At 40.2% G+C, this 26,433-nt stretch overlaps 1 protein-coding gene across 2 annotated transcripts in view; it reads right to left on the minus strand.

Moving 5' to 3' along the window:
- PRICKLE2 (prickle planar cell polarity protein 2) overlaps positions 1-26,433 on the minus strand; it is a 320,000-nt gene that overhangs the window by 120,352 nt on the left and 173,215 nt on the right. For both annotated transcript variants that reach the window (XM_070936850.1, XM_070936849.1), the window contains exon 2: positions 6,700-6,883. In XM_070936850.1, coding sequence (XP_070792951.1) covers positions 6,700-6,831 — 132 coding nt within the window. In that variant the 5' untranslated portion in view covers positions 6,832-6,883. The remainder of the gene's footprint in view (positions 1-6,699; positions 6,884-26,433) is intronic.

Here is a 26,433-nt window from a genome sequence, read left to right on the forward strand (position 1 = left end):
GCTAGGATCTTGTTGATGTCCTGGTGAGATCGCACATCAGAAGGAGGCAGCCTTTCCTGTAGTTGGTGAAGCCGAAGGATGGAAGCCCTGTTTAAAAAGGAAGCGGCCGAGGAGGCCTGAATGGACCAAGCTGAGGCCTGGTGGTCCTTGACCAAGGAGCGCTCAAACTTCTTGTATTCAGGGCGCAGGGATTCCTCTGACGGGCCAGTGAGAGGAGATGCAGAAGAGAGGGCTACAACAGGAGCATCTACAGAAGGAACTTGAAGTATGTTAGCAAAATCAGAGGCCATATTATAAAATATTTTATCTAGACCATTAGGAACCGGGCCACAACTAGGAGAAGACCACTGTCTTTGAACGACATCAGAAAACAGCTTGGGAGCTGGAACGACCTCTGCACGAATGGAAGGTTCCTGAAATAATAATGATGAAGAGGGATGCTGAGAAGAAGATGTAGAAGTCGCTCCTTGAGAGGAAGAAGCAGAAGAAGTTCCCAGGCCAGTAACATTTTGAGCTTTATATAATAGGGATCTGAATAACTGAGGCTTGAAAAGCCCAATGAAGGAAGGCTGGTCTGGTTCTAGACCTTCATCATCTGAGAGATCTTGATCCGGGGCAATTTCCCCCTCAGACAGGGAACCTTGACTTGCATTTTCCTGGGAATCCACCCTTTCCTCACATTGCACAGGATCAGCAACGGCCTGGGCCCTCACAGAACGACTCTGCTCACATAACTGGAGACCTCAGAGGAGGCCCTTTGCTGCAGGCCTTCAGCAATACCCTGCCTAAATGAAACAGAAATAAGTTCAGCTAGGGCAGGAGTTAAACTCAAAGGAGCCTCAGCCCCCTGATTGCTGGATTGAGTTGGAGCCTCAGGGGGTTCTTGTCTTGGAGGAGCTTGAATAGAAACAATTGGAGATAGAGGCCTAGCAGCAGGAAATGCAGAAGAAGCATCAGCAGCCACATTCTCACCCAGAGTAGACTGATCAGGAGAAAAATCATGTTCAATTTGAATTTGAGAAGAGGGAACAGCCACATTGGAAGTGGGGAGGGCAGAAGATTTAGAAGGCCCCACAGCAGGAGATGAAACTCTAGAGGCCTCTGAAGCAGCTTTTTGAAAGGCCTTTTCTATGGCCTTATGCCTCCTGGTCTCTTCCCTTGATGATGCAGCAGGATTAGCACTCTTGGAATGAGTGGATCTAGTAGAAACTCTGGCTGCCTTGGGAGGAACAGGATCCCCTGAGGAACCTTCCCTAGGATCAGAAGAATGGCCCCTTTTTCCTTTGCTTTGGGATTTATTGCCCCTAGCATCTGCCATCTTGGAGCAGGAATTTTACTTTCACAGCTCAGAAAGAAATGCAAAGGAGGAAAATCACCCCTAAAAAACCACCCACAGGTGATAATTGGTGGTTCAGGTAACTCACTGCGCCAGGAGAGAAGCAGAGAAGAATCCAGGAAGGCAGGATGGTTACACAGGAGGCTGGAAATGGCCGCTAGCCAAATGGCTTAAAAGCGCGGCAAAATTAGGTGTGTAGAAGCCTTCGCGCCACAAATCTGCAGCCACAATGCTCCAACAGCAGCAGGAGGCAAGGAAACCTCTCCAAAAGCCTCAAAATCACTTAAAAGTGCTGCAAATAGGCGCAGCGGTGCAAACGCACGTGCGCTCTGCCGTGGGGTTGCTCGGGGCCGCCGGAGCGTTTCTAGCGCTCCCCAGCTGATTCCAATTAAGTTTAGCCACTTTTCTTGAAAACGTCAGCAATTTGAGCAGAAATGAGCAGAATAAGCAGAAATAAGCCAGCAATGGCCAAAATAACTCTCCCATGTGGAGTTAAGGAGAGAGAACTAAACAGACACGACTGTCCTCTACCGGACCAAGTCGAAAAACTGGATACAGGAAGAGGCGGGACTTCTTTTGTTGGTAGACTCGGTCCTAGAGCTACTGGATGGATTGTAACCCTTTCATGACCGGCGTTTCCTCCATGACTGAGAATCTACAAAATCTCTGTTAAAAGATTCTGCAAAATCACAAAGTCCACTGACCATCCAAGTCAAATATTTCTGATGTGATTTGAAAAATACAAATGAGAATGATGATTTGACTACATCTTCTTCAAATAAAATCTTCCTTCCAACAGTCACACAGCCATAGTGGTTACCATAGAAAAGAAATGAAGGAAGAAATAATACAATAAGTAGTACTGGAAATCTCTCCCCCTCACACCCTCGGAAAGCCTGATTTTAGAGCTGCTCTCTTTGATGACTGCACGCTCTAATAAGATTCTCCGTGAACAAGAAACTCATAACATATTCAAGAGAAGAGACCCTCTGTATCAGAATGTTAATATGCATGTATTTATCTGAGTTGCCTCTAAAGGGATTCCAATTAAGAATGTTCTTCCTTATATATTAAAATTGAAGACTTTAACCCTATATCTGCAGGTATACAAATAAATAGGAGCGTTCTACTTTTTTGACCTTTGATGCTGTAAATAGATCTGTATAAGCTGCATTTTTTGTCTTTAATTTCACCCAATACAAATTGCTTGGTAGAAAGAATTTGAGGTTACACAGAAATGGTGGTCTAGTCTTAAATTCTTTTTTCGCATGTTTAATATGTCAAAAGGGCATGGAAAAATGAATCAAAAGGGCATGGAAAAATGAATCATTCTTTACTTACAAGCCTTGTATTATGGAGTTCTAACCGAGAATTGCTATGGAATGGGCCCTGTGATATATAGATCAAATCTTAGGATCTTGCAGAGAACCAGAATTGATTCACTTGATTTATTAAGCACTTGACTGATTATTTATTTCTATTATTGTTTTGGTTGTTGTTGTATTTGGCTGAGATTGAGATACTAATTCAAGGTAATTCAATAACCTTTATGATTCTGTGAGGATTTGCTGCAAATTTTTATCTCCCAAATTAACTCAAAACATTTTTATTAAGTTATAAAGTATTATAAAATACAAAATTAAATAAAAAAGCAGTGAGGAGGGAAGGGAAAGGGGGAAGAGAAGTGAGGAAAGGTAGGGAAAAGAAAAGAAAAGAAAAAGAAGCATTGACTTCCGACTCTCTCTGTTGCAGTAGGATAAGGCATTAGCATCAAATCACAGCTTTTTGTTTTTTTCATAATAATATGAACAAGTCATTTCTATAAAGATTAATCTAATCTATAAAACCCAAAGTCAACATTACATTCTTTTCCACATCAAACACAAAATTCAGAAGCGGTTTCCATGTTGGAAACAAAAGTACTTATGTTCTTTTCTTTAATCAGAGTAGTCAGTTTTGCCATTTCAGCCAACTCCATCAACTTCTGCAACCATTCTTCCATGGTAGTTATCAAAGTGTCTTTCCATTTTTGCGCATACAATAGTCTTAATAATCTAATTAAGACCTATGCTACCAATTACAAATCTCTGGCTCAATGTTTGCCATGTTGTGCCTTAAAATATTTAGCAATTTATATCAGTGATTTAATTTAGAATATAACTTTATGGATAAGATTTTCAGAAAATTAAGGTAAGCCTATCTTAAAGTAACTAAAAATAATGGTGTCATTCATACTAAGGAAACTGTTGTAAGATATTTCTGAGATAGAGAAACAATCTATGGCAGGGGTGTCAAAGTCACAGCCCGTGGGCTGGATGCATCATGTGCTGGCCACACCCAGTTTAGTGAAGGGAAAAAAAGTCCCAATACGTCATGTGGCGCTGCCGTGACGCTGCGAGTTTGACATCCCTGATGTATGGGGTGAAAGAAGGGAGAACTAAATTCTTTTCTTTGGATTTTATATACTTTGACCTGCCTTGGTGAAGTGTTTGGTAGACCCTGTTACTCATAATTATCTTCCAGGAAGACACCTGTCATCTTCCTCTTCCCATTTGTATGGGAGAAATTGGAATCCCACAGGACAAGTACTTATTAACAAGTAACAACAACAAAAGGAAATAGACTCTGAAGCCAATTGTTTAACCTGTAACTTTTTGGAAAATATGATTAGACAAAACAGAATGCCCTTTGGTTAGTTAGTTCAATAACTCAAAGTGTAATTTAAAGCCAATTTTATTAAAAGTAAAAAAAGAAAAAAAATCCCAATAAACTTTATGTAGTTATAAGTAACAAAACAAGATGAACAGCTGCAATTGTAGTGGCGATGGGCACATTGGAAGACCTAAAGGACCAGGTTGGGACAGATTGTCTTGAAGAAAATTGATATTTGTGGTTGCTAAGAGTTGACATCAACTTGATGGCACATAGTCATCAGTCAGTCAGTCAGTTACATGCAAATGGCGATAACATAGGAAAGAAAGCACTGAAAATATCAAAAACAGTAACTTACAAGAATCATCACCATCATCTTCATTTAACGACTCCATAATCCCTTGCGGGGTGGAGCCTGGGCAACTGAATGGAGTTAGCAGAGTGTTTTAATGGGCGGATGTCCTTTCTATCGCCAATGCGGAGTTTTGTTCAGAAGATATATTCTCAGTGTGCCCAGAAAGAGAAATAGCTGCCTCTACCTAGGATCAAACTTACAGCCTCCTAATTGTGAGGCGAGAGCTCCACCTCTCGGCTACCGCACCACCTCAGTAATTTACAAGAATCTCTCATTTAAAACAAAAACAAAGAGGACATACACTTAGTCAAATTCAAGGAGGGAAGGATCTGCTGCTGAAAGAGTTCAAGAAATAATGGATATATATAAACTTGCACAAATAGAATTCAGATACAATAGCTATCAAATATTTGATATTTGATATAAATCTTGGCAGAATCTTGGGTACAAACATTGCCTGTACATTGGAAATGAAAGATGATTCCCATGACCAATTCCTGCCAGATTTTTCTGGATAATGCCTAAATCAAGTTAACTGCAAACTTAATTCAGAGTCTTAAGTGAACTTTTCACCATGATACTTTTTTCACTGTAATCTTTGTTTCTTAGGTAATTGTTCCCTGACAGATTTCCTTATTTGCTTACTCTGGATCCCATCCTAAATATTCCAGCTGTTCTTCTCTGTCTCTGCCTAGAGCTCCTCTCCCTATCTTATTATTGTGTTGTACCTTATGATTCTTGATGAACATATCTTTTCTTTTATGTACACTGAGAGCATATGTACCAAGACAAATTCCTTGTGAGTCCAATCACACTTGGCCAATAAAGAATTCTATTCTATTCTATTCTATTCTATTCTATTCTATTCTATTCTATTCTATTCTATTCTATTCTATTCTATTCTACTCTACTCTACTCTACTTTACTCTACTCTACTCTACTCTACTCTATCTCCACACCACCACCAGCCCTGTCTTAGATTTTGAAAGGACTTTGTTGTCTTATCGGAAAAGGAAGGGACAAGAGATGTGTATGTAGACCAGAGCAGATACCCATTGTCCCTCTGAATGATGTAAATAGAAACCCAGTTAAGCAGTATGTGGTTTCCCTGCCTTTGCTTTTTGTTTTCTTTTCTTTCTTTCTTTTTTTTTGCTAGATACCATTGCTAGATATACAGTAGAACCAACATTTTGGTTACAGATGTGTTTAGATTTTTTTTTTATTTTTTTGGGGGGGAGTCAGATGATAGGCAATTGTTTTGCGGAAAAAACCGATTCAAAGCTCACATGACATTCTATCAGTTATCTATCTATCTACCTACCTACCTACCTACCTACCTACCTATCTAATCTATCTATCTATCTATCTATCTATCTATCTATCTATCATCTATCTATCTATCTATCTATCTATCTATCTATCTATCTATCTATCTATCTATCTACCTATCTACCTAATCTATCTATCTATCTATCTATCTATCTATCTATCTATCTATCTATCTAATCTACCTATCTATCTATCATCTATCTATCTATCTATCTATCTATCATCTATCTATCTATCTATCTATCTATCTATCTATCTATCTATCTATCTATCTAATCTACCTATCTATCTATCTATCTATCTATCTATCTATCTATCTATCTATCTATCTATCATCTATCTATCTTATCTATCTATCTATCTATCTATCTATCTATCATCTATCTATCTTATCTATCTATCTATCTATCTATCTATCTATCTATCTATCTATCTACCTATCATCCATCCATCCATCCATCCATCCATCATCGATCTATCTATCTTATAAGAGGAAAGCTTGTAGTTGAGTTGGTTTTAGGTTACGGATATAGTATTAGACTTCATCTATTTCTATCTATCTATCTATCTATCTATCTATCTATCTATCTATCTATCTATCTATCTATCCATCCATCCATCCATCCATCCATCTATCTAAAACCACACCTTTATTATTCTTAAAAACAACTCAAAGTGGTGAACATATCTAATACTCTTTCCTCCTCCTATTTTCCCACAACAAAGGCTCTGTGAAGTGAGTTGGGCTAAGAGAGATGGACTGGCTCAAGGTCAACCAGCTGGCTTTCATGGCTATGGTGGGACTAGAACTCACCAGCTCCTGGTTTCTAACCTGGTGCCTTAATCATAAGTCAGCTTTGCGGACTCTATGCCTGCCTGATCTGTTTCAACATGACGGCAGCAAAGACTGTTCAAAGACTAATGATCTTGTCTCATCTGAGGAAGCTAAAGATAAAACATTATAACTTGATAAGATGGTAGCATTCCCACACACATATATCACATACAAGCAGTGGAAGCAAATTACCTGTTCTGGTTTCAGTCCAGGAGGGACCCAAGCGTATTCTTCCAAGGCACAGCCAGAATCATCATCAGAAGTTGAATTCCTCTGGAAGTCAAACATCAGCTTGGTCACTGTCTTCTCCATTTCTAAAGGCATCACTGTTTCAAAGTGTTCTGACTGTGGACACTTACAGTGCCGGCAAATTTTTCTGGGGATATGAAGTAAAAAGCCATCAGTTATCCTCTATTTAAGGATGTATGAAATAGAGATTAGAATGTCTGAGGTATGAATATCAATGAAGGTCATCTAGCATCCAAATGCCATGTATCCATAGCTTTAAATTATATAAACAAAATTATGAATTCACACCTACTAAAAACCTAAGCGCTTTCCTGAAAAAAAAACTGATGGGTTTGGCTAATTGTTGAACATACGATTATCAAAACATAATTATATGTTGTGAGCACATGCTATAGTGGCTTTCTTTTGAATGAAAATAATTTCACATATTAACTTTACTCTGGAAACTCTTCTTTTGAATTACATATTCCTGGTTTGGCAAGTACAAGGAAACAATGTATAATGCATATTTTGTGATCACAGTAACATTGATACATGCATTTTTCCTCAATTATACAGCTGTCTAAAGAAATCACTTCCCTTTCTATATCTGAACATACAATTTACCATCAGGGTTCCCATCTGAAGGACTGTTTAGAAATCTGGTTATTTTTTCTTTGAGCTGGCTTAAATGTAATAGTTAATTATATCCATGCCACATTATTATGCAACATGACTCTCTCTCTCTCTCTCTCTCTCTCTCTCTCTCACACACACACACACACACACACACACACAGAGAGAGAGAGAGAGAGAGAGAGTTTTGTTTCATACATAACAGATGTATGTTTTTGCAGAATTTGCTCTCCTTCCTTCATGAGTCAGTGTGAAGACTCTGAATGGCTTGCAATTCCTATTCCGGTAAGTAAATTAAACAATATAAAAACCCAACCCAACTCATTGCTGTCAATCCATGGCACCAATATTCTTGGCATAGAATCATGATTTCATTCTTGTCCCTAAAAGCCCTCTGAAAGAGCCAAAACTGGGACACAAAAATACATTAAATACCCTCTGCCTACTGTACATCCATAGACTGGTCGTGTGCCAGTTTCAAAAGAAAATGGAAATGAAAATAGCACAACTGAGGAACACTGGTGCAAACTAATTTGTACTAACATGACTTGAAATATTATATCTGTTGTGGTCATTGTGACATCTATATCCCTGGGAAATGGTTATTGGATGGAGGTTGCCTTGGATAAAGCAGCTGTCAGCAATAAGCCTGCATGGGATAAGTGAAATGCAATGTCTACATGTAAACAACAACCTGTCCTTGACAAAATGCCAAAGCCCCAAAGCAGTTTTCTAAACCCAAGCATAATTCTTTCATTTGGAGAGGAGGAAAAAAAAAATGCAGCGAGCTCCGGACCACCCATACAGAACTGGCTGTAAGGATTTAAGGATCAAATGCATTTGATAGACGATCTGGGATACACCTCTTTATTTCCCCTCCTTTGACAGCACCCATAAATATGCAAAGAGTGCCAGATCATCAGCACGTCCAGTTCAGCAAGCAGAAAGGCTGTCATATACAGCATGCAAAATGTCAACGTAAACAGAAACTTCAGACTGACAAATTCCTTAACAATGACAGAACATCATAGACAGGGTTGTGCTAAATAAAGGGAGTGATGAAAGTTGCCCACTAGCAACTGCTAACTCTCTACAAGATTATCACAAGGCTGCTTTACAGAGAACAAGGCTAAAGCTCAGTAGATATCTCCTACACATGAAGTTCCTAACTTTGATCCCAAGTGAAGGTAAACAAGACTGCCTTGTCTAAGGAGCTCTCTTCAGAATTCGTTTCTTTGGGCTGGCTTTTCTTATTCCCTTCTCAGAAGGCAACTTCATGGGCAGTAACAGCTCCTGAGGAAAGGAAATATCTGATCAAATTCCCAAGAAGTAGAGGAGAGCCTAGTTTTGAAACTGTGATGGTTGACCTAGTCAATGAAACTACATTGACCTAGGATAGGAAAAGACATGAAGGGTTTCAGTTAAAACAAATCTCCTAACCTAATTTAGAACCTAATCAATTCTAAATCCTGCTAGCCATGGTCTACAATATTTGTCTCCTTCAAGATAGCTTTGTCTAACCAGGTACCCTCTAACCTTGGTAGTGTAACAGCTATGCTACTTGGAGTTGTGTTTCAGCAAATCTGCAGGCACCAGACTTGCTTGAAAAGAATTAAGGATCTCCATTTTTTAATTAGGAATTCTTGGTTGAGCTGTTGGATGACTTTGGTGGAAGGAAAGATAAGACTTTGCATCTTAGTAGATATCAAATATCAAATGAACAGATACAGAGCTGGGCTTGTCAACAATGATTGTGAAAATGGCACTGTGATCCTAAATGGATCAGGGCAGAGATGAAAGTCAGCAGGTTCTGATAGGTTCTGGAGAACTAGTAGTGGAAATTTTGAGTAGTTTAGACAACCGGCAAATACCACCTCTGGCTGTCCCCAGAGTGGGGTGGGAATGGAGATTTTGCAATATCCTTCACCCAGGAGTGGGGAGGGAATGGGGATTTTGCAGTATTCTTCCCCTGGAGTGGGGAGGGAATGGGGATTTTGCAATATCCTTCACCCAGGAGTGGGGTGGGAATAGAGGTTTTGCAGTATCCTTCCCCTGCCACGCCCACCAAGCCATGTCCACCAAGCCACGCCACGCCATGCCACGCCCACAGAACCGGTAGTAAAAAAAAATTGAATTTCCGCACTGGATCAGGGGCTAAATCTGAGCTATCAGTGTAACGCAGCAAAGAATAGAAGAAACATTGCACCTAGATCATGGGAAGTACTTAAATTGGGCTTGGAATGTACTGGTTCTGAACAGGGCACTTTAAAAGGGAAATTTGGAATGGGTGCAAAAGGGAACTACCAGGTTGGAAAGGGGCTAACAAACCACATTCTCTGGAGAAAGATTAAAGGAGCTGGGTATATTTACTTCTTGAAAGGGAAGACTAAGAATAGCAACCCACTAAATATCTATGGAGATTGTCAACCATCCAGGTCATGGTTGTCCCAAAGGTTCTTCTTCCAAAAGGCAACTGGAGTTTCTTGGGAGTTTTTCCCCTATGAAAACATTTTACTTTTCATCTCAGAAGCTTCTTCAGTTCAGAATTAAAGAAGGTTCTTGGATGAGGAGCTAAACATTGTCAAAGGAGGAGGAAAAAACCTAATATCTGAAAGTCTTTCCTGTGCCCTCCTAAAGCCAAGGTCATGGCATAGCTTAATTGTATTGAAATTAAAAGAAAGATCCTTTCGATTCATATGCTATATATTCTTTGATTAAACAATATACCAATCCAATAAGTATTGAAATGAAAACAATAATGAGAATCCAATTTCTGTATCTTAAGAGCTAAAATCGTTATCAGCTACCATTTTCAGAGCCAGCAGTAGTATTTTGCAGTTTGAGCCAAAGATTACAATTCCTTCTCCGCTGTTTCAATGTGAACAAAGGCAAAACAAGAATTTTACTTTTTTCCCAGCTCAGGCAAAAAAAAACACAAAAAAACAAACAAACAAAAAAACTACCCCAGAACTATCTTCATCCTTGAAAGCAGAACTCTATAATCAGCACAGTTTTTCATGACATTCAACACTAGGAAAACTGAGGCAGCTGTTTTACCCTGCCCAAGATTAGTGCTAACGTTCTTGAAATTAATTAAATCGCTGCAGTCTAAAAATATACTCCGTGTCCTATTTTTTTTAAAAAAATATGGAACATTTGGAGTATCTGAACGTGATGAATATGTTTGGGAAGTTATGAAGAGCTGATCATAAAATAATTTGCAGATGTTCCTAAATCCCTTTAAAATAATAATACATTAATCAAAAATCTTTCTAGGTTGTATTGAAGGGATTGTATTCACATTCGTTCGAATTTATCTCTGGTGGTAAAGTTGGTTTAGTTATGAAGTTTCGGTCCACACTGTTGTTTTTTTGTATGAATTAGGAAAATTAATCATATCATTTATCTTGTTTTATTTTGATCATTTGTATGCCAAGGAAAGTTAAAAAAAGAGGGGAAAAGCACTTCAAAGGTACACTAAAATACCAAACATAAAAGTCAAAGAATACAGGCAGGCCTACCTGTAACGGAGCCTACCCACCATGGTCATAACTTGTGATGGTCATAAAGCAGATCTTTATGACTTCAGGACATTATCATCAGCCGTAAACATGGCCTGGTTGCCAGGTGTCCAAAATACAGTCACATAACTGAGGGCACAACTGTCTGTCGGAACTTTGAATCTGGGTTGTAAGTACTAAGTAGGTCCATTGGAATTTCAAATGGTCGCTAAGGGACTGGTTGTAAGTAGAGACATCTATGCTCAGAAACCTCCTTTTCAATCATTGCATCCCTTCCTCCTGTGCTAAATAGGAAAAGCTCTCAACAGCTTTCTTTAAACTAGAAGAGATAATGCCCACCAAAACTCTGCAGGAAGGGAGTATGGGTGTGACCAGGGGTGGGCTGCTGCGGGTTCGCAGGGGTTTGGGAGAACCTCTAGCTAAGATTCTGTGCAGTTCGGAGAACCCCCAAATCCCACTCCTGGCTGGCCCTGCGCACCCCGCCCCGCCCCTTCCAGGAGTCCCCACACAGCCTGTTTTGGATGCAGGTAAGTGCAAGGCGCATGCGGAGGCTCGGGGAGGGCGAAAAATAGGCGTACCGGAAGTTCGGGAAGGCTGGAAACGGGTTTCCAGAGGCCCTCTGGAGCCTGGGGAGGCCGTTTTTGCCCTCCTGAAGGCTCAAGGAAAGCCTCCAGAGCCCGGGGACTCTGAGTGGCTCTGAGTGGCGTAGGAGGCTAATGCCTCCTAAGGCAGCATTTAACATCCAGCTGCCTGCAATTACTGCGAGTTCAATTCTCCCCAGGCTCAAGGTCGACTCAGCCTTCCATCCTTTCTAAGGGGGGTAAATTGAGGACCCAGTTTGTGGGGGCAATAAGCTGACTTTGTATAAATATACAAAAATATGAAGGCTATTGCTTAACGCATTGTAAGCCGCCCTGAGTCTCCGGAGAAGGGCGGCATATAAATCAAATTTTTAAAAAAACAAACAAAAACGACCCCCCCCCCCTGCTGTGGTTCATGAGGCCGACTAGGCCACACCCACCATGGCCACGCCCACCCAGCAACCGGGCAGAGAACCCCTTGCTAAAAATTTTTGAAGCCCACCTTCTGGATGTGACCATGAAAAGTTTGCATCTAAGGTGCCATCAGATGGCAATCTCTTAAGGATGCTTAAAGATGGAGAAAGTTGACCCTATTTAAGCTGATCAGATGGAAAGACGGGGAGAAGGTGGCCTCTTAGGTAACCAGATCTGGAGCCATAAAGGCCTTAAACGTAACAACTACCTCCTTGCATCACATTCAGGATCTAAATGGCAACCAGTGCAGTTCCCAAAGCAATTGAATCACTCTGGTACACTGGGATTTACCCACCACTTCCCAGGCTGCCACATTCTGTTCAATTGTATCTTCCAAATGTTCTTCAGGTACAGCCCCATGTACGGTCATTAAAGTAATTAATCAAAATGGAAGATGGCCAAGGCATGAATTACTGGCCTTCCTTCGCTTCCAGGCATGAAGCAAAAATCAGGTCTAATGGGTGATCTCTTATGTACATTGCAGTATTTTCCAAGTTCTGTAAACTGTTGCAATATAAGCAATTAATTTTTTTCTGTTAGTTTCTATTCTTGTTACTTTTCAGTTGGTTACAATTGTAAATATTGGAAAACAAAATTGCATGTTTCTTTGGACTAACGCTATCTAAAAGTGTGAAAAAAAAATCACCATAGAGCAAAGAGTTTGAACAAGCCCTTCAATTAAGCATTGTTTTTATTCAATTTCTATTTTTAACAACCTTAATAGCCTATGTATACATGCAAATGTATTTTTGGTAGAAACTATTGAATATGAATGATTACAATTTCTGTTTTTCTCCTTAAGAACATTTATCAATTTATGTATGAAACTCTCAGTATTTCCAAGGATGTTATCTATTTTCTTCCCCTAACATACCTGCTGATATGTATCCATTTTGTTTCACACAAATTAAACTGAAAAGAGAAATTGGTGTCTCCATTTTGGCTCAACCCAAACCCTAACTCAATCTTGTTTGTTCCAGCTCTGTCTTACCATTGGGAAGAGCCCTCACAAAATTATCTCTGTAGTTGCAGAGAATGATTGTAATTAATTAACATTTAAGTGCAACACCCAAAACCGTTTCACAAACCATTCCCACCCTAACGTAAAACATATTCTTCCTATTGCGATGCTCTATGAATGTACAAACATTTCTTTCTCTGACTAAAAGGGGAGGGAGGTGGTTGAGAGGTTTGATATGTAAATGAATAAAATAAATAAATCAAAGTGACTGCATATAAACTTAAACTCTACAGCCTACAGAGCACAAATATGCACTATGCCTCAAGACTTTGCTAAGCCAAGGGAAGAAAAGTTGCCAATTTCCCCCCATTTCCTGCTTTTCGTCAGATTTAAATATATACAGATGCAAATATAAGAAAGGTGTCTGGATTCTATCTAGTCAGTGACAGAATCTCGGCCGGCCACTGCCTGTTACTCTCTAAACCAATCGGATTGCAATTTCATATGAATTCTTTAATTAATGAGCTACTGTAGGAAGGCTTCATACTTTTTTCTGGAACAAGGAGGTCAACCATAATTCCTATCTCTGCTCATGATATAATGTTGAACAAATCAATATGTCACGCAATTTAATAGCCTTTATGCATCTCTATCAATCCGCAATCCACCAACAACTCTGAAAGCGGCCTACTCAAATCTGCTGCCAACTAACTACTGGTGGTGACACAGTCAGTGTTTACGTATTTGAAAAAAATATGGATGTTCTGACAGAGCTTGGTGATATTTTACCAACCTTCAGTTCCAGGGTTATTAATCATACAGAAAATCTCCATAAAAAAATATCAGGGAATAGCAAAAATATTTAAGGCTTAGGGAAATAAAAAAAAAATAATAATACTTTTTTTCAGGAGACGAAGTGGAAAAGAAAAACAACATATTTTACAGTGGAAAAAGCTACTGCAAAGTTGAGGAATGTACCCACCTTATTATAGCTAATAATGGTCTCTATGCCTTTTTTTTTTTTTTTATATTGCAGTTGCTATGCAAAAACTACTTCAGCACAGCTATCCAACGAAGCCACAATGACTGAAAACCAAGCAGAAATTCAGGGCTTTGCAACTTAAGAGGCTGCAACTTCATCACTACACACGTCATTAAAGTAAAACAGGATCCCGTACTGTCTTCTTGGAGGTATTCTGGAGAAATGAAGATGCTGAAATTGATTCCCGTTTTGTTCTTTCATTCTGAAGAGCCGCAAGGGTGAGTACGTTACTGCGACCAACTGATAAAAGGGAGGAGGAACAGGTAGTGGGAAATGAGAATTCGAGAAGAAAAGGAGGGTGCTTCAGGAGTAATCAGACTGGTAAAAACTGTGGGTCACAGTGTCTGATATTTTGTGAAAAGATCTGAAGATATACAGGTAGCCCATGACTTACAACAGTTCATTTAGTGTCCTTTCAAGGTTACAACGCTTAAAAAAGTGACTTATGACCCCTTTTCACACTTACGACCATTGCCGCATCCATCTGGACATGTGATGATGTGAAAATTTGGATGCTTGGCAACTGGTTCGTATTTATGACGGTTGCAATATCCCAGGATCATGCGATCACCTTTTGCGACCTTCTGACAAGCAAAGTGAACGGGGAAGCCAGATTCACTTAACAGCCTTGTTGCTAACTTAACAACTGCAGTGATTCACTTAACAACTGTGGCAAGAAAGGTCATAAAATGGGACAAAACTCACTTAACAACGATCTCACTTAGCAGCATAAATGTTGGGCTCAATTGTGGTTGTAAGTCGAAGACTACCTGTATCATCCAGGATTCTCAACCATTCTAATACAACTATATCCAGATTCTAGTAGAATTATTGCAATTCTTTTCTAGATCACTGGGAAAGATGGTCAAGAGCCTAGTCTCTATGGAATAATCTGTCTCAAATAGTTAAAATGTCTCCCGCCTTTTGGGCATTCAAGAATAGGGCAAAACAGCCCTTTTTCATGTAACCTTTGGAATATAGTCGAAAGTTCTTAGTAGTTGACAACAGTGAAGATATGGTTCTGGTTAGGAAATTATTATATGTTTTATGTTTTTAATACTGTAGGCCAGTGATGGATTTCAAAATTTTTTACTACCAGTTCTGTGGGTGTGGCTTGGTGGGCATGGCAGGGGAAGGATACTATAAAATCTCCATTCCCTCCCCACTCCAGAGGAAGGTTACTGAAAAATCCCCATTTCCCCCAATCAGCTGGGACTCGGGAGGCAGAGAATAGATAGGGGCGGGGCCAGTCAGAGGTGGTATTTACCGGTTCTCCGAATGACTCAAAATTTCCGCTACCGGTTCTCCAGAACTGGTCAGAACCTGCTGAAACTCACCTCTGCTGTAAGCCTTCTAAAGTCTAATGAGTGGGCACAATACCATTGGTGATAATAACAAATGAATTCATATGATATAAATCTTCTTTCACTTTGCAGAAATTGTGGTTCAGTCTCCTACAGAGCCAATGTCAACCTGTAGATGCTCGTAAGCCAATGTCAACCTGTAGATGCTCCTATCTTCTCTTATAATGTAGAAACGAGTGAAGTTATATGATGATGACTGGATCATCATTCTCATGGAAAAAAGACACTTCAAGGATTAAACAAAGCAAGGGAAGTCTGGTTTTAACCTCAGTTTAAATGGGTGCATCTAAATGTATCAGACAACAGAAGAGGCTTAAGTGGCTGGGCAGAACCTGGAACTAACCAGTTGGAGTCATCTACTCAGGTAAGATGTTTCTCCTTGCTCAATTAACTTAAAATAGGCTACTTCTGCAAACCCTTTACTTCCTATTGGAAACAACAAGAGAGCCTCTTAACCTCTGACCAACTTTTGAGTCAAGGAGTCTGGAATTCCCTTAATCGGATTATCTCCTCTCTTCGATCTCTCTTGCTCTGCAAGTGGAGGCAAAAGTATATTATTTCAACCTAGAAACCCTCCAGATGACTGAACTTCAGTTCTCAGAATCCAGGCAGCTGATTATCTATTTATTATGACAGCCTACTGCAAAAATGTGAATAAGGTTGAGGTTGGGTATGCCAAATATGGCATATGTCAGGTGGTTTTCGACATAGGACCACAACTGAGTCCAAAATTTATGTCACTGAGTGAGATGGTTAAGTGAGTTTGCCCCAATTTTACCACAGTTGTTAACTGAATCACTGCAGTTGTTCAGTTAATAGCACAGTTGTTAAGTGAATCTGGCTTCCCCATTGACTTTCCTTGTTAGAAGCTCGTAAAAGGGATCACATGACCCCTGCAACTGTCATAAATATGAACCGGTTGCCTAGCATCCAAATTTTGATCACGTGACTATGGAGATGCTGCAACTGTTATAAGTGTGAAAAAATTGGTCATAAGTCACTTTTTCCAGTGTTGTTGTAACTTCGTATTGTCACTAAATGAATGGTTGTAAGTCAAGAACTACCTGTACTAATCTAGGCGGCATACAGCAAAAACATAAAGCTATATGGTAAAAACAAAATTGAAACATACAAGATGCATACCTTCAGTTAATACTATTAAGAGGCAACACTGTTACTGGAAAAATATAATCTTGGTTGGTTTGTGAAAAGATGGGGGGCTGCCAGAGACCTCTAAGGAGAGAGAGTTTTATGAAGTGTCACAGAGAATGCTTGTGGTCTAATGCAGTGATCACCAATTGGTGGTCCGCAGAAAAATTATTTGCATTTTTTATATTGCACTAAATCAGGGGTCCTCAAACTACAGCCTCTGGGCTGGATACGTGCAATGAATGTTTGTGTTGCTGAAGAGAGTCTCCCCCTTTGGGGTCTTTTTGTGTGGGTCTGAGGGAGGCAGAAATTCCGACTTGGGATCTGCTTTGGTCTCCTGGTACGGAGCTTTGGGCGAAGGCTGGAGGGAAGCGCCACTGGTGGCAAAGAGCCAGAGTTCCAGTGGGACTGCCTCATGGCCTGGAACTGGCTGAGCATCTCAGCCCACTGAGCCTCCAGGTGCCGGTACCTGGCCTTGCACTCCCGTAGGTCTTCCCTCTGCTTGGAAAACCTGTGCTCATAGTCCTCAGTGAGTGCTTCTGTTGAGCCTCCTTCTTGGCCAGATCCAATTTGAACTGAGCCAGCTGTTTTGCCGACTCTTTCCCATGGTGACTGCTTAGCTCCAACAATTGCTTCCTGTTGGAGTCCTAAGGAGCTCGAGCAGGCAGGCGAGGAGTGGCTTGGAGGGGAGGATCGAGTAGAGGCCGGTGAGGTGCCCCTCGACAAGAGTGACATTGAGTTGGCCATGCCCACCCAGTCACATGCCCACCTAGCCATGCCCACCCAGCCGGTCATTAGGCAGATCATATTAGTGGTCCGCAGGATTTAAAATTATGAATTTAGTGGTCCCTGAGGTCCGAAAGGTTGGTGACCCCAGTCTAATCCTCAGCCCATTAATTAAACGAAATTAGATCTATGCAATGTTCAAAAAGGGAAAATCTGGAATACAAAGTTAGATTTGGTTGAAAAGAACTGGTTTCAAAATCTAGTTACGAGGTAAAGGGAGATGTGAAAAGCTTATTTTGAACAAGGAACTAAGGATCAGGGCCTTCTGAACTGTATCCTCTGGATATGCTACACTTAATAATATTTACAATGATTTGTACATTCTTCTAAAAAGCAAGAAAAAGAGGTTGGAGGGGGGAGAAATGTAAGAAAAGATCTGACACTTTACTGCTCTGTTGTTCAGCAGAGATAGCATTAAGCCCATGGAATACGTAAAGGAAAAATGCATGTGTCTGGAAAAACTCACAATTCTTGGCTAACGTGTCAAATGCATTACCATATAAAGAATAACAGCATGGAACGGAAAGAGAAAGTTATGCTGTTACAAAAAATACCAGAGAAAGATGGGAAGGGAGAATCCATTAATTTCATAGGTGGGGAAAGGAATGCAATTTTATATTTGCTCTTTGATTAATAGGATTTTTATCAGTAGAGCTCATTAGAAAAGGCAAAGTCTCTGCCTCCCACTTCTATTCCGAATTACTGAGGGCTTCAGGGCTATTCACAAAAAGAAACTTCAATATTTTCTGTAGCATCTAGAAAAGCCAAAGCTTCCAGGGGAGGTATGGTGAATTGAGGTAGAGCCAATGATCAAGGAATTGGTGAGTAGGCAGTTCCTTGGAACTTCTCCAGATAAGGAGAGGACTGGAGATCACCCACATATGCTCTGGATGGCTGTTCCCCACAAGGAGACCACACACAGGACAGTGTTTTCCATAAGTTTGCACTGGGAAGGAAGGAAGGAAGGAAGGAAGGAAGGAAGGAAGGAAGGAAGGAAGGAGAAAAAGGAAGAAAGGAAGGAAGGAAAATAAGAAAGATAACTGTAAGTACTTAATTACTTCTAAGCTATTAGAGATCTTAACAGGTTTGAAAACACTGAGTAAGTCTGTCTTTAACCTGACCAAAAGAAAACTTTAATTATAAGTTTAAGAATTTGAAGAATCTGAAATAAACAGTAAAAGTCATCTTGAGTTATAAGCATGAGACCAGCATCACAAAAGCCATTTGGAAGTACACAGTTTTTGTATATTTTTCAGAGTTGCAAAAGATGGACCTTAGCTTTTTAGATTTTGATGTCGGCTACTCTGATTCATGCCTTGGCTATATGTTATTTGGAAAGTTTTATTACCTTACTGTTATGGGAATGTAACTGAACTATCATTTAACAGGTAGCATAACTCAGTATAGTTCCAAGGTTCCTCATAAATCAAAATAAGCTTTTTTCATAGCAAGACCAAGGGGTAAAGGATTAACTCACAACAAGAAATGAAAATGAAGATCCTTTCTGTTCCATTCAGAAGCTGGCTATGAAGGTTGGTAAAGAATTTGAAGTCAGAAATCGTAAGGCCAAAACAGCTGCGGTTTTCATCGGCTCTCAAAGTAGTTAGAATAGAACAGAATAACAGACTTGGAAGGGACCTTGGAGGTCTTCTAGTCCAACCCCCTGCTTAGGCAGGATACCCTACACCACTTCAGACAAATGAAGAGGTTATCCAATCTCTTCTTAAAAATTTCCAGTGTTGGAGCATTTGCAACTTCTGGAGGCAAGTTATTCCATTGATTAATTCTAGTTCTAACTGTCGGGAAATTTCTCCTTAGTTCTAAATTGCTTCTCCCCTTGATTAGTTTCCACCCATTGCTTCTTGTCCTGCCCTCAGGTGCTTTGGAGAATAGCTTGGCTCCCTCTTCTTTGTGGCAGCCCCTGAGATATTGGAACACTGCTACCATGTCTCCCCTAGTCCTTCTCTTCATTAAACTAGACATACCCAGTTCCAGCAACAGTTCTTTATATGTTTTATCCTCAAGTCCCTTAATCATCTTTGTTGCTCTTCTCTGCACTCTTTCTAGAGTCTCAACATCTTTTTTACATTGCGGCGATCAAAACTGGATGGAGTATTCCAAGTGTGGCCTTACCAAGGCATTATAAAGTGGTATTAACACTTCACGTGATCTTGATTCTATCCCTCTGTTTATACCGCCTAGAACTGTGTTGGCTTTTTTGGCAGCTGCTGCACACTGCTGGCTCATATTTAAATGGTTGTCCACTAGGACTCCCAAGATCCCTCTCACAGTTACTATTATTGAGCAAGGTACCACATATACATATATATAGTCGATGTTTGGTAGTCACATCTTTCAATAGAGGGTTCTAAAGAGGTCCCTACAGAGAACTCTAAAAGCTCTCTGGGTCTCTGCATGCCACGGATGGGCTTTGCTTGTTTGTGCAGACTCGTTTATGGAATGCCGCAGATTAGGGGTTGAGGACCCCTGCTCTAGATGACTCTAAAAAATGCTTGTAAAATTCAGTTGATCCAGAGTGTTGTGGCCAGATTATTGACGAGTATTAATTACAGGCAGCATTGGATTCCTCTCTAGTTTATCTTCAAATGCAGAGAGCAGAAACAGAAAGTCTACATTCTTCCATATGAACATGCTGGGCTTTTAAGGATCTCAGGATATGAATTTCTAAATTCAAGGCCAATCTGTGAAGCCCATCCATTGTATCAATAGTTGGTTCCAGGCTCTGGAACTCTGTGCCAAAGACTACTCTTATTTTGAAAACATTAATAACTTTTAAAAATGTAATCATATATGCTCCTGGCCTTTAAACTAATCCATAATAATACTAGCATTTGTTTTAGCGAGTTTTTAAATGATATTGTTATAATTACTCTTTCTTGGTAACTGGAATGTTCAATAAATAAAGAGACCTGTCAATTCTATGATGACTTCCATGAATAAGGAAAAAATTCCACTGGAAAATTAGAGTTATATATACAAGGAACAACATGAAAAAGTAAGTCACATCAGCCTTTGTAGCAGGCAAGCTTAAGAAAGAGTCAAGTTATGTTCAGGAACTGTGGTGGCGCAGTGATTAGAATGCAGTATTGCTAGCTATTTCATTGCTCACTGCCAGCAGTTCGATCCTGACCAGCTCAAGATTGACTCAGACTTCCATCCTTCTGAAGTTGGTAAAATGAGGACCCAGACTGTTGGGGGCAATATACTGACTCTGTAAAGTGCTTAGAGAGGGCTGCAAAGCACTGTGAAGCGATATATAAGTTTAACTGCTATTGCTATGGTATTGTTGTAGGGTAGAATAAGAGAATCTTGAAAGCTTGTTAAAACTTCTCTCTGCTCCATCTTATGCTAAACAAAATCAAGATGGAGTTGCTTTAAGTTTCTTTCTTAGAAACAATCTTTACTGAAAGTCCTGCTTTAATACTTTGCTCATTCTTTTTCTGTTCCCAAGGCCAGGTCTCCCTGCCTTCAGTAGTTATCCTACTGAAGGAACTGCTCATTCTGTTATCCAGTGGAACCCATTGCTGCATTGTGCAATGCCAGAACACAGAGGTGAGCCATAGGGAGGAACACACAGGGCCATTGCTGGAATTCCTTGTCAAAAAAAATAGTTTAATGAAATTTAACATTATGACCACAAAAAGTACTGGGTCAATGGGAAATGGCTCTCTGAGGATCATTCATAGCAGACTGGCCACGCCCACAGGGGCGAAGATACTGAGTTAGGCACCAAAACAGCTATATCTCATTCCTGTAAGGGATACAGAGTGGGAAGGAGCTTGAAGAAGGTTTCACTCCTTGTTACCTGACATCGTTAATCATCCTAGCAGTATCTTTCAACTAACTTGATTCCAGATGAACAGCAGGAAGGAGAATGCAAGAGAAACAAAATAAAAAAAATTTCTCTCCCTCCCACTGCCTACGCCTGGAGAGCCCCTTGTTAACAAGCTGGCAACACAACCCTGTCTGAAGAGGATTTATGAGTCAGTAGGATGCAACTAAGACTAGAAATAAGTGTTGCAAATGCTTTTGTGTTACCACTATCTGTAGTAGACTTTGGGGGTGTCAATAATCATAATGGGATATAGCCAAGAACAGCAGGCAAAGCAGGGCAATTTACAAATATCTGCGTAGCACACCTGAACAGAATTGAATTTAAGTTCAACAATAGACTTTAACAGGTCTAGCAGGCCTTCCTAACAGGAATCTTCTGTGTGCGTTTGGATGGTAACTCTCAGATATGCCTATCAAACTGGCCTTAGCACCGTCCATACAACATTCCAGTTTACAGACTGGGGAAACAAACTACTATAGAGATTGCAAGGAAAATCTAATCCCCCCCTCCCTGATTTGGCTTCCTCAACTGGAAATTCTAAGAACTGTAACCTCAGCACATCTGGAGGCCTCAAGTTGGCCCTTCCTTTTCAGCGTTCTTCCAACAACAACAAGTAATTCCATATTTACTTCTGTATCCAATCTCCTAATGAAGAACTGTCCTTCCAATTCTCAGAGCCCGAAGCAGTGCTGTACAAACCCCACAGACCTATGCCCATATGTTAAGGAGAGGAAAAGAGAGAGGAGGAATTTATTATTTACTTCTTAAAATATCTTCTTTGCTCGGACTTGATTCTCTGAACTTGTTTGTTTTCTGAGGGGAAAGAATTACTATTAACTCTATCCACAAGAGCAACAACTGAGTTGAAGAAAACATCTCCCTTAGGGCTGTACGAAGGAAGTAATTGGAGCGGGCTTCAGAATCATACTTCCTTTGCCTCCTATGGCCTCTTCTGCACTCTCACACTGGGTAGATGTACATCATTGGCCTTGGGTGATCAGGAAAATCCCATGCTGAGTGTGGGAGAAGGGAAAGCACAAGCAAGGCCAACAGTCTCTTCTGGATCTTTCTCTGGATGCAATCTTGAACATGACATATTACTTCACAGGCCTCAAGTTCCACATGCAAAATGATTTAAAGAAACAAAGCGTGGTTTAAGGTGGCAGATGAGCATGCAGAGAATCCAATATCACAAAACAAATGCTAAAACTGCTTCCTATGGGGGTTTGCAAAGATCAGCAGCCATGGGAGATGATAAAACTGAAGGATATGCTCCCTCTGAGCAGCAGAGATTTAGGTTAGATGGCTCCCTGAGTTCCTCCCAATGCTGATATTCAATGATTCCCAGCAAAATATTCATAAATCTTAGGATTCCATGTTTAACATATGTAATTGCACACAACATTTAATGAAAATAATGTTTTGATTTAAAGAATTTTTTAAAGATCCCTTTGAAGAATCTAAGTGGAAAAATGGAAGGCAACAGCCACAACATTCAAACAAGAAGCCTTCTGAAATTGGGTTGAGAAAAAACAAAAAGAGGAACTCCAGGATTTAGAGGAGATATCAAGGACGCTTTTTCTAAACTCCTTATAACTGGGGAGCCAGTGTGTGTCAATTAAACTTCCCCCTGGTGGGCGAAAATGATGAATTTCCTGAAGCAAAACTGTTAAGTGACAATGAATCACTTCTTTGCTGTGCCAAAATTTAATATTTTGTGGCTCGCTGCAGTCTCTGTTTAGGTTTGTTTTTTTTTTGTTTTTTCAGAACAACCCTCTCCAGCTGCTGCTGCTCCTCCTCCTCCTCCTCCTCCTCTCCCCTCCATCAACAGGGCTTTAATTTAATCTAATGTAGTTTTAACTTTTTAGCTAAAGTTTCTTTGAAACGAGTTCTCCAAGCATTTGGTGCCAGGGTCAATGCAGCAAGCAAAATGCTTGGCTGAGTCTTCGGAGATGAATGATTAGTTGTTCCACTGAAATCAACAACACTTGCTTCCAAGAAAATATGCATAAGGTTGGAATATTACAAGGGGAAAATGCAGGTTCAAATCCCAGCACAATTATAAAGCACAACTATTTGTTTATTTATCAAATTTCTGCACTTCACACTTATTGGGTTATCCCCCTCCTAATAATGGAACATAAATATATTTGCTCCCTTAAACTCAGCTGCACACCTAGTGATTGCATAGACACATCCATATTGTTTTCATAGAAGATGCTTTCTTGGACTCCCTAACCTGATCTATAATCTCGGATTTGATGGTTTCTCCCTCCCAATAATTTACCGGGGCTAAATCTGCATTGCTTTTTCAAGATTGGCCAAAGTCAGTTAGATGCTATGCTTTATCCACAAATTCCTCCTAAGTTCATCTGACTCTGGGGAGAAATTACACACTGAGTTTTAGCTTAAAAGGGTTAAGATGGCGACACACACAAACACTGATTTGACTTATTAGTCAGCATCTATTTTTGACTGGGGAGACTTTTCAGGCTATTTTAAACGAAAATAGCAAGTATCTACGTATACTTTCTATCCCTTGCTCTCTTCTCAAAGGGCAGAGGGATTATGGTGAAAGCAAGGATGTTGCGTTCTCATTTATATTGGAGAACAAAAAGACAGAAAGACATTCCGTGTTTCTGATCTTACCCAAACTACAGAAATAAGATCTTGCCTTTCTCTCAAGCTGTCACGAGTACTCAGGAGAATTGAGGGAGATGAAAGCAGCACTCTCATTTGTGCTGAGATACAGAGGAAATTCTTAAAAGCCAGCTTTCTTCTTGAGACCAAAGCACAAGACAGAGCCTAGGAGTGGCAACTAATTTTTTTTTTTTTTTTGCTAAAGATACTTGGCCCTGGCAACATAATGAATGGATTTGTAGATGCCTGCTAGGGGAAATCCCCTGTGTTTAAATACCAGCAGTCTAAATCAAGAAGGAGATCCAATTCCATATCCCAGCAGTCATAAATAGTAGCTGTTCTAAATATACACTCTTGCATAGATTGCCAATCTCGTTCCAGGTCTGATTCAAGGTATTGGTTATCAATCTTAAAGCTCTAAATGGCTTTGGGCCACGTTATTTGCAGCATAACTTTTCGTAGTTGCATCTACCCAGCCCATCAGAGCTGGGAAGCAGGGATTCTATGGTATGTGTGTGTCCCCCCACTCGCCCAATAAGCAGGTCCATTTAATGCAGGGGTGTCAAACTCATGTTGTCCCCTTTGCTAAAATGGCCGTGGGCGTAGCCAGCGTGTGACACATCCAGCCCGTGAATTTAACAGCCCTGATCTAATGCAATTAAAAAGAGCCTTCTCTTAGTGGCTCCCCTCCCTATGTAACACCATCCCTGCAGCGATAAGATAGGTCTCTACCTTGGTACTCTTTCAAAAGGCCTTGAAGATATGGCTTTGCCAGCAGGCTTAGGGACCCTCAGTTAATAGCAATAGCAATAGCACTTATATACCCCTTCATAGTGCTCTTACAGCCCTCTCTAAGTAGTTTACAGAGTCAGCCTATTGCCCCCAACAATCTGGGTCCTCATTTTACCCACCTCGGAAGGATGGAAGGCTAAGTCAACCTTGAGCTGGTGAGATTTGAACTGCTGAACTACAGCTAGTAGTCAGCTGAAGTAGCCTGCAGTGCTGCACTCTAACCACTGTACCACCTCGGCTCTACACAGCACATCAAGTTGTTTGCCTGAATATTGTCACTGTGTGTGTGTTTGTGTTTGTGTGTGTATATTTATAAGGTTTTGTTTTTAGGGTTTTATTTCAGGAAGCTGCCCTGAATCAGTTGGGCGGCTGCCTAAATTTTCTTAATCATTTTTTTAAAAAATAAAATAACCCATCCACAGAGCTTTGTAATATGGTTCTGCTTTGAGGGTGGAAGGTCAGTCTTTGTGTTTCACCCCTCTTGCTCTGAACTGGTTGTGTGTGCCTTCCGTGGCATCAAAATATAGCCACTTCAGACTGGATCCATCAGGGTACCATCCCAATCATGCAGCTCTTTATGATTAGGTAGGATGCTCTTATGATAAAAAAAAATATAATCCAGGTATTGAAGGAAGATGCTGAAAACCCCAGAAGACATAAATAAAATTAAATATTTTTACTACAGGGAAGATTGGGAAAACACATCTTCTCCTACACAACCCTCCTCCTCTCATTCTGGCAACACTTTCACACCTGAGAGTAAGAACAGATAAATGTTTGTTGGATCTTCAGTGCTAAAGTATCAGGACAATGAAGCCTATGTAATTGCGAGAGAGCAGATTTGCAACCTACCGAAAAGGAAAATGCAGGAAGCTTTTGTAGCAGCACAAACTTTTTTCCACATAATGGGAACATGTGGTGTGGGTCAGGAATCTGCCATCTAGTGGATGCTATATATTATACAACAGTAATGCTTATTTACTGAGTTAATGGTTAGTCTGTTTCTTTTTCTTAAAGCAAATGAAACAGTTGCTGCTCAGAAGCAACCCATCTCCTTTGGGTGCCAACTGGTTTAAAAATAGAGCATAAGAGATAGAAGACACTTGAAGCTCAACTCCTGGTGATTAAAGGAACAGGTCGATGTAGTTTTCTTCTACCAGATTGACTTTTTTTTAAACTTCCTCTTATTGAGATGTTCTGGTGGTCTCCCATCCAACTATTCTCTACGACTAACCCTACTTAATTTTAATGAAATTAGTCAAGATTGGTCATTTGCTGCTACTGTGCATCACAATTTCCCTAACATTCTTATCTCCACCCGTTGTACATGGGAGATAAGAGCTTTTTTGGGAGGGGGGTAGGGGAGGAGTGGGTGGAGTTAGGTATTACTTGTATGAGGACAAGGACAGATCAAGGACTAAGACTTCAAGACAGTGAGGTAGACCTTCCCTTACAATTGTGGGTCATGTGGAAAACTTCTGAAGATGGAGCTTCTCCGGTTTTGCTCTTCCTGTAAACATAGGAAGAACAAGTGTGATGTAATGATGAAAACATTGGATTACAACTGGGAAGATCCAGATTTAAGCCCACCCTTAACCATGGAAACTCACTGTGTAATTTTGGGACAATGCCTCTGTCTCTTTCACTTGGCCCTCTCTATCTCCAGGGTTAATGTTGTGGAGATAAAATGAAGGGAGACCTTCTATATATACCGTCTTGAATTCTTAAGAGGCATGGCTGGATATAACTCAGTTGTAAAGAACGTACTCTCCAAGGCATCTATGTGCTAAAAAAAACCCTTGTATCTATAAAAGGAGCCATTATTACGTTCCCTAATAAAATGTTTTGCTCCCTCCTTCTCAATCTCCTATTACTCTTGGATTAAATTTGATAAAA

The sequence above is a fragment of the Pituophis catenifer genome, unplaced genomic scaffold, assembly GCF_029215685.1.
Source record: "Pituophis catenifer annectens isolate HBS135680 unplaced genomic scaffold, rPitCat1.0.hap2 SCAF_2, whole genome shotgun sequence".
NCBI classification, from domain to species: domain Eukaryota; kingdom Metazoa; phylum Chordata; class Lepidosauria; order Squamata; family Colubridae; genus Pituophis; species Pituophis catenifer.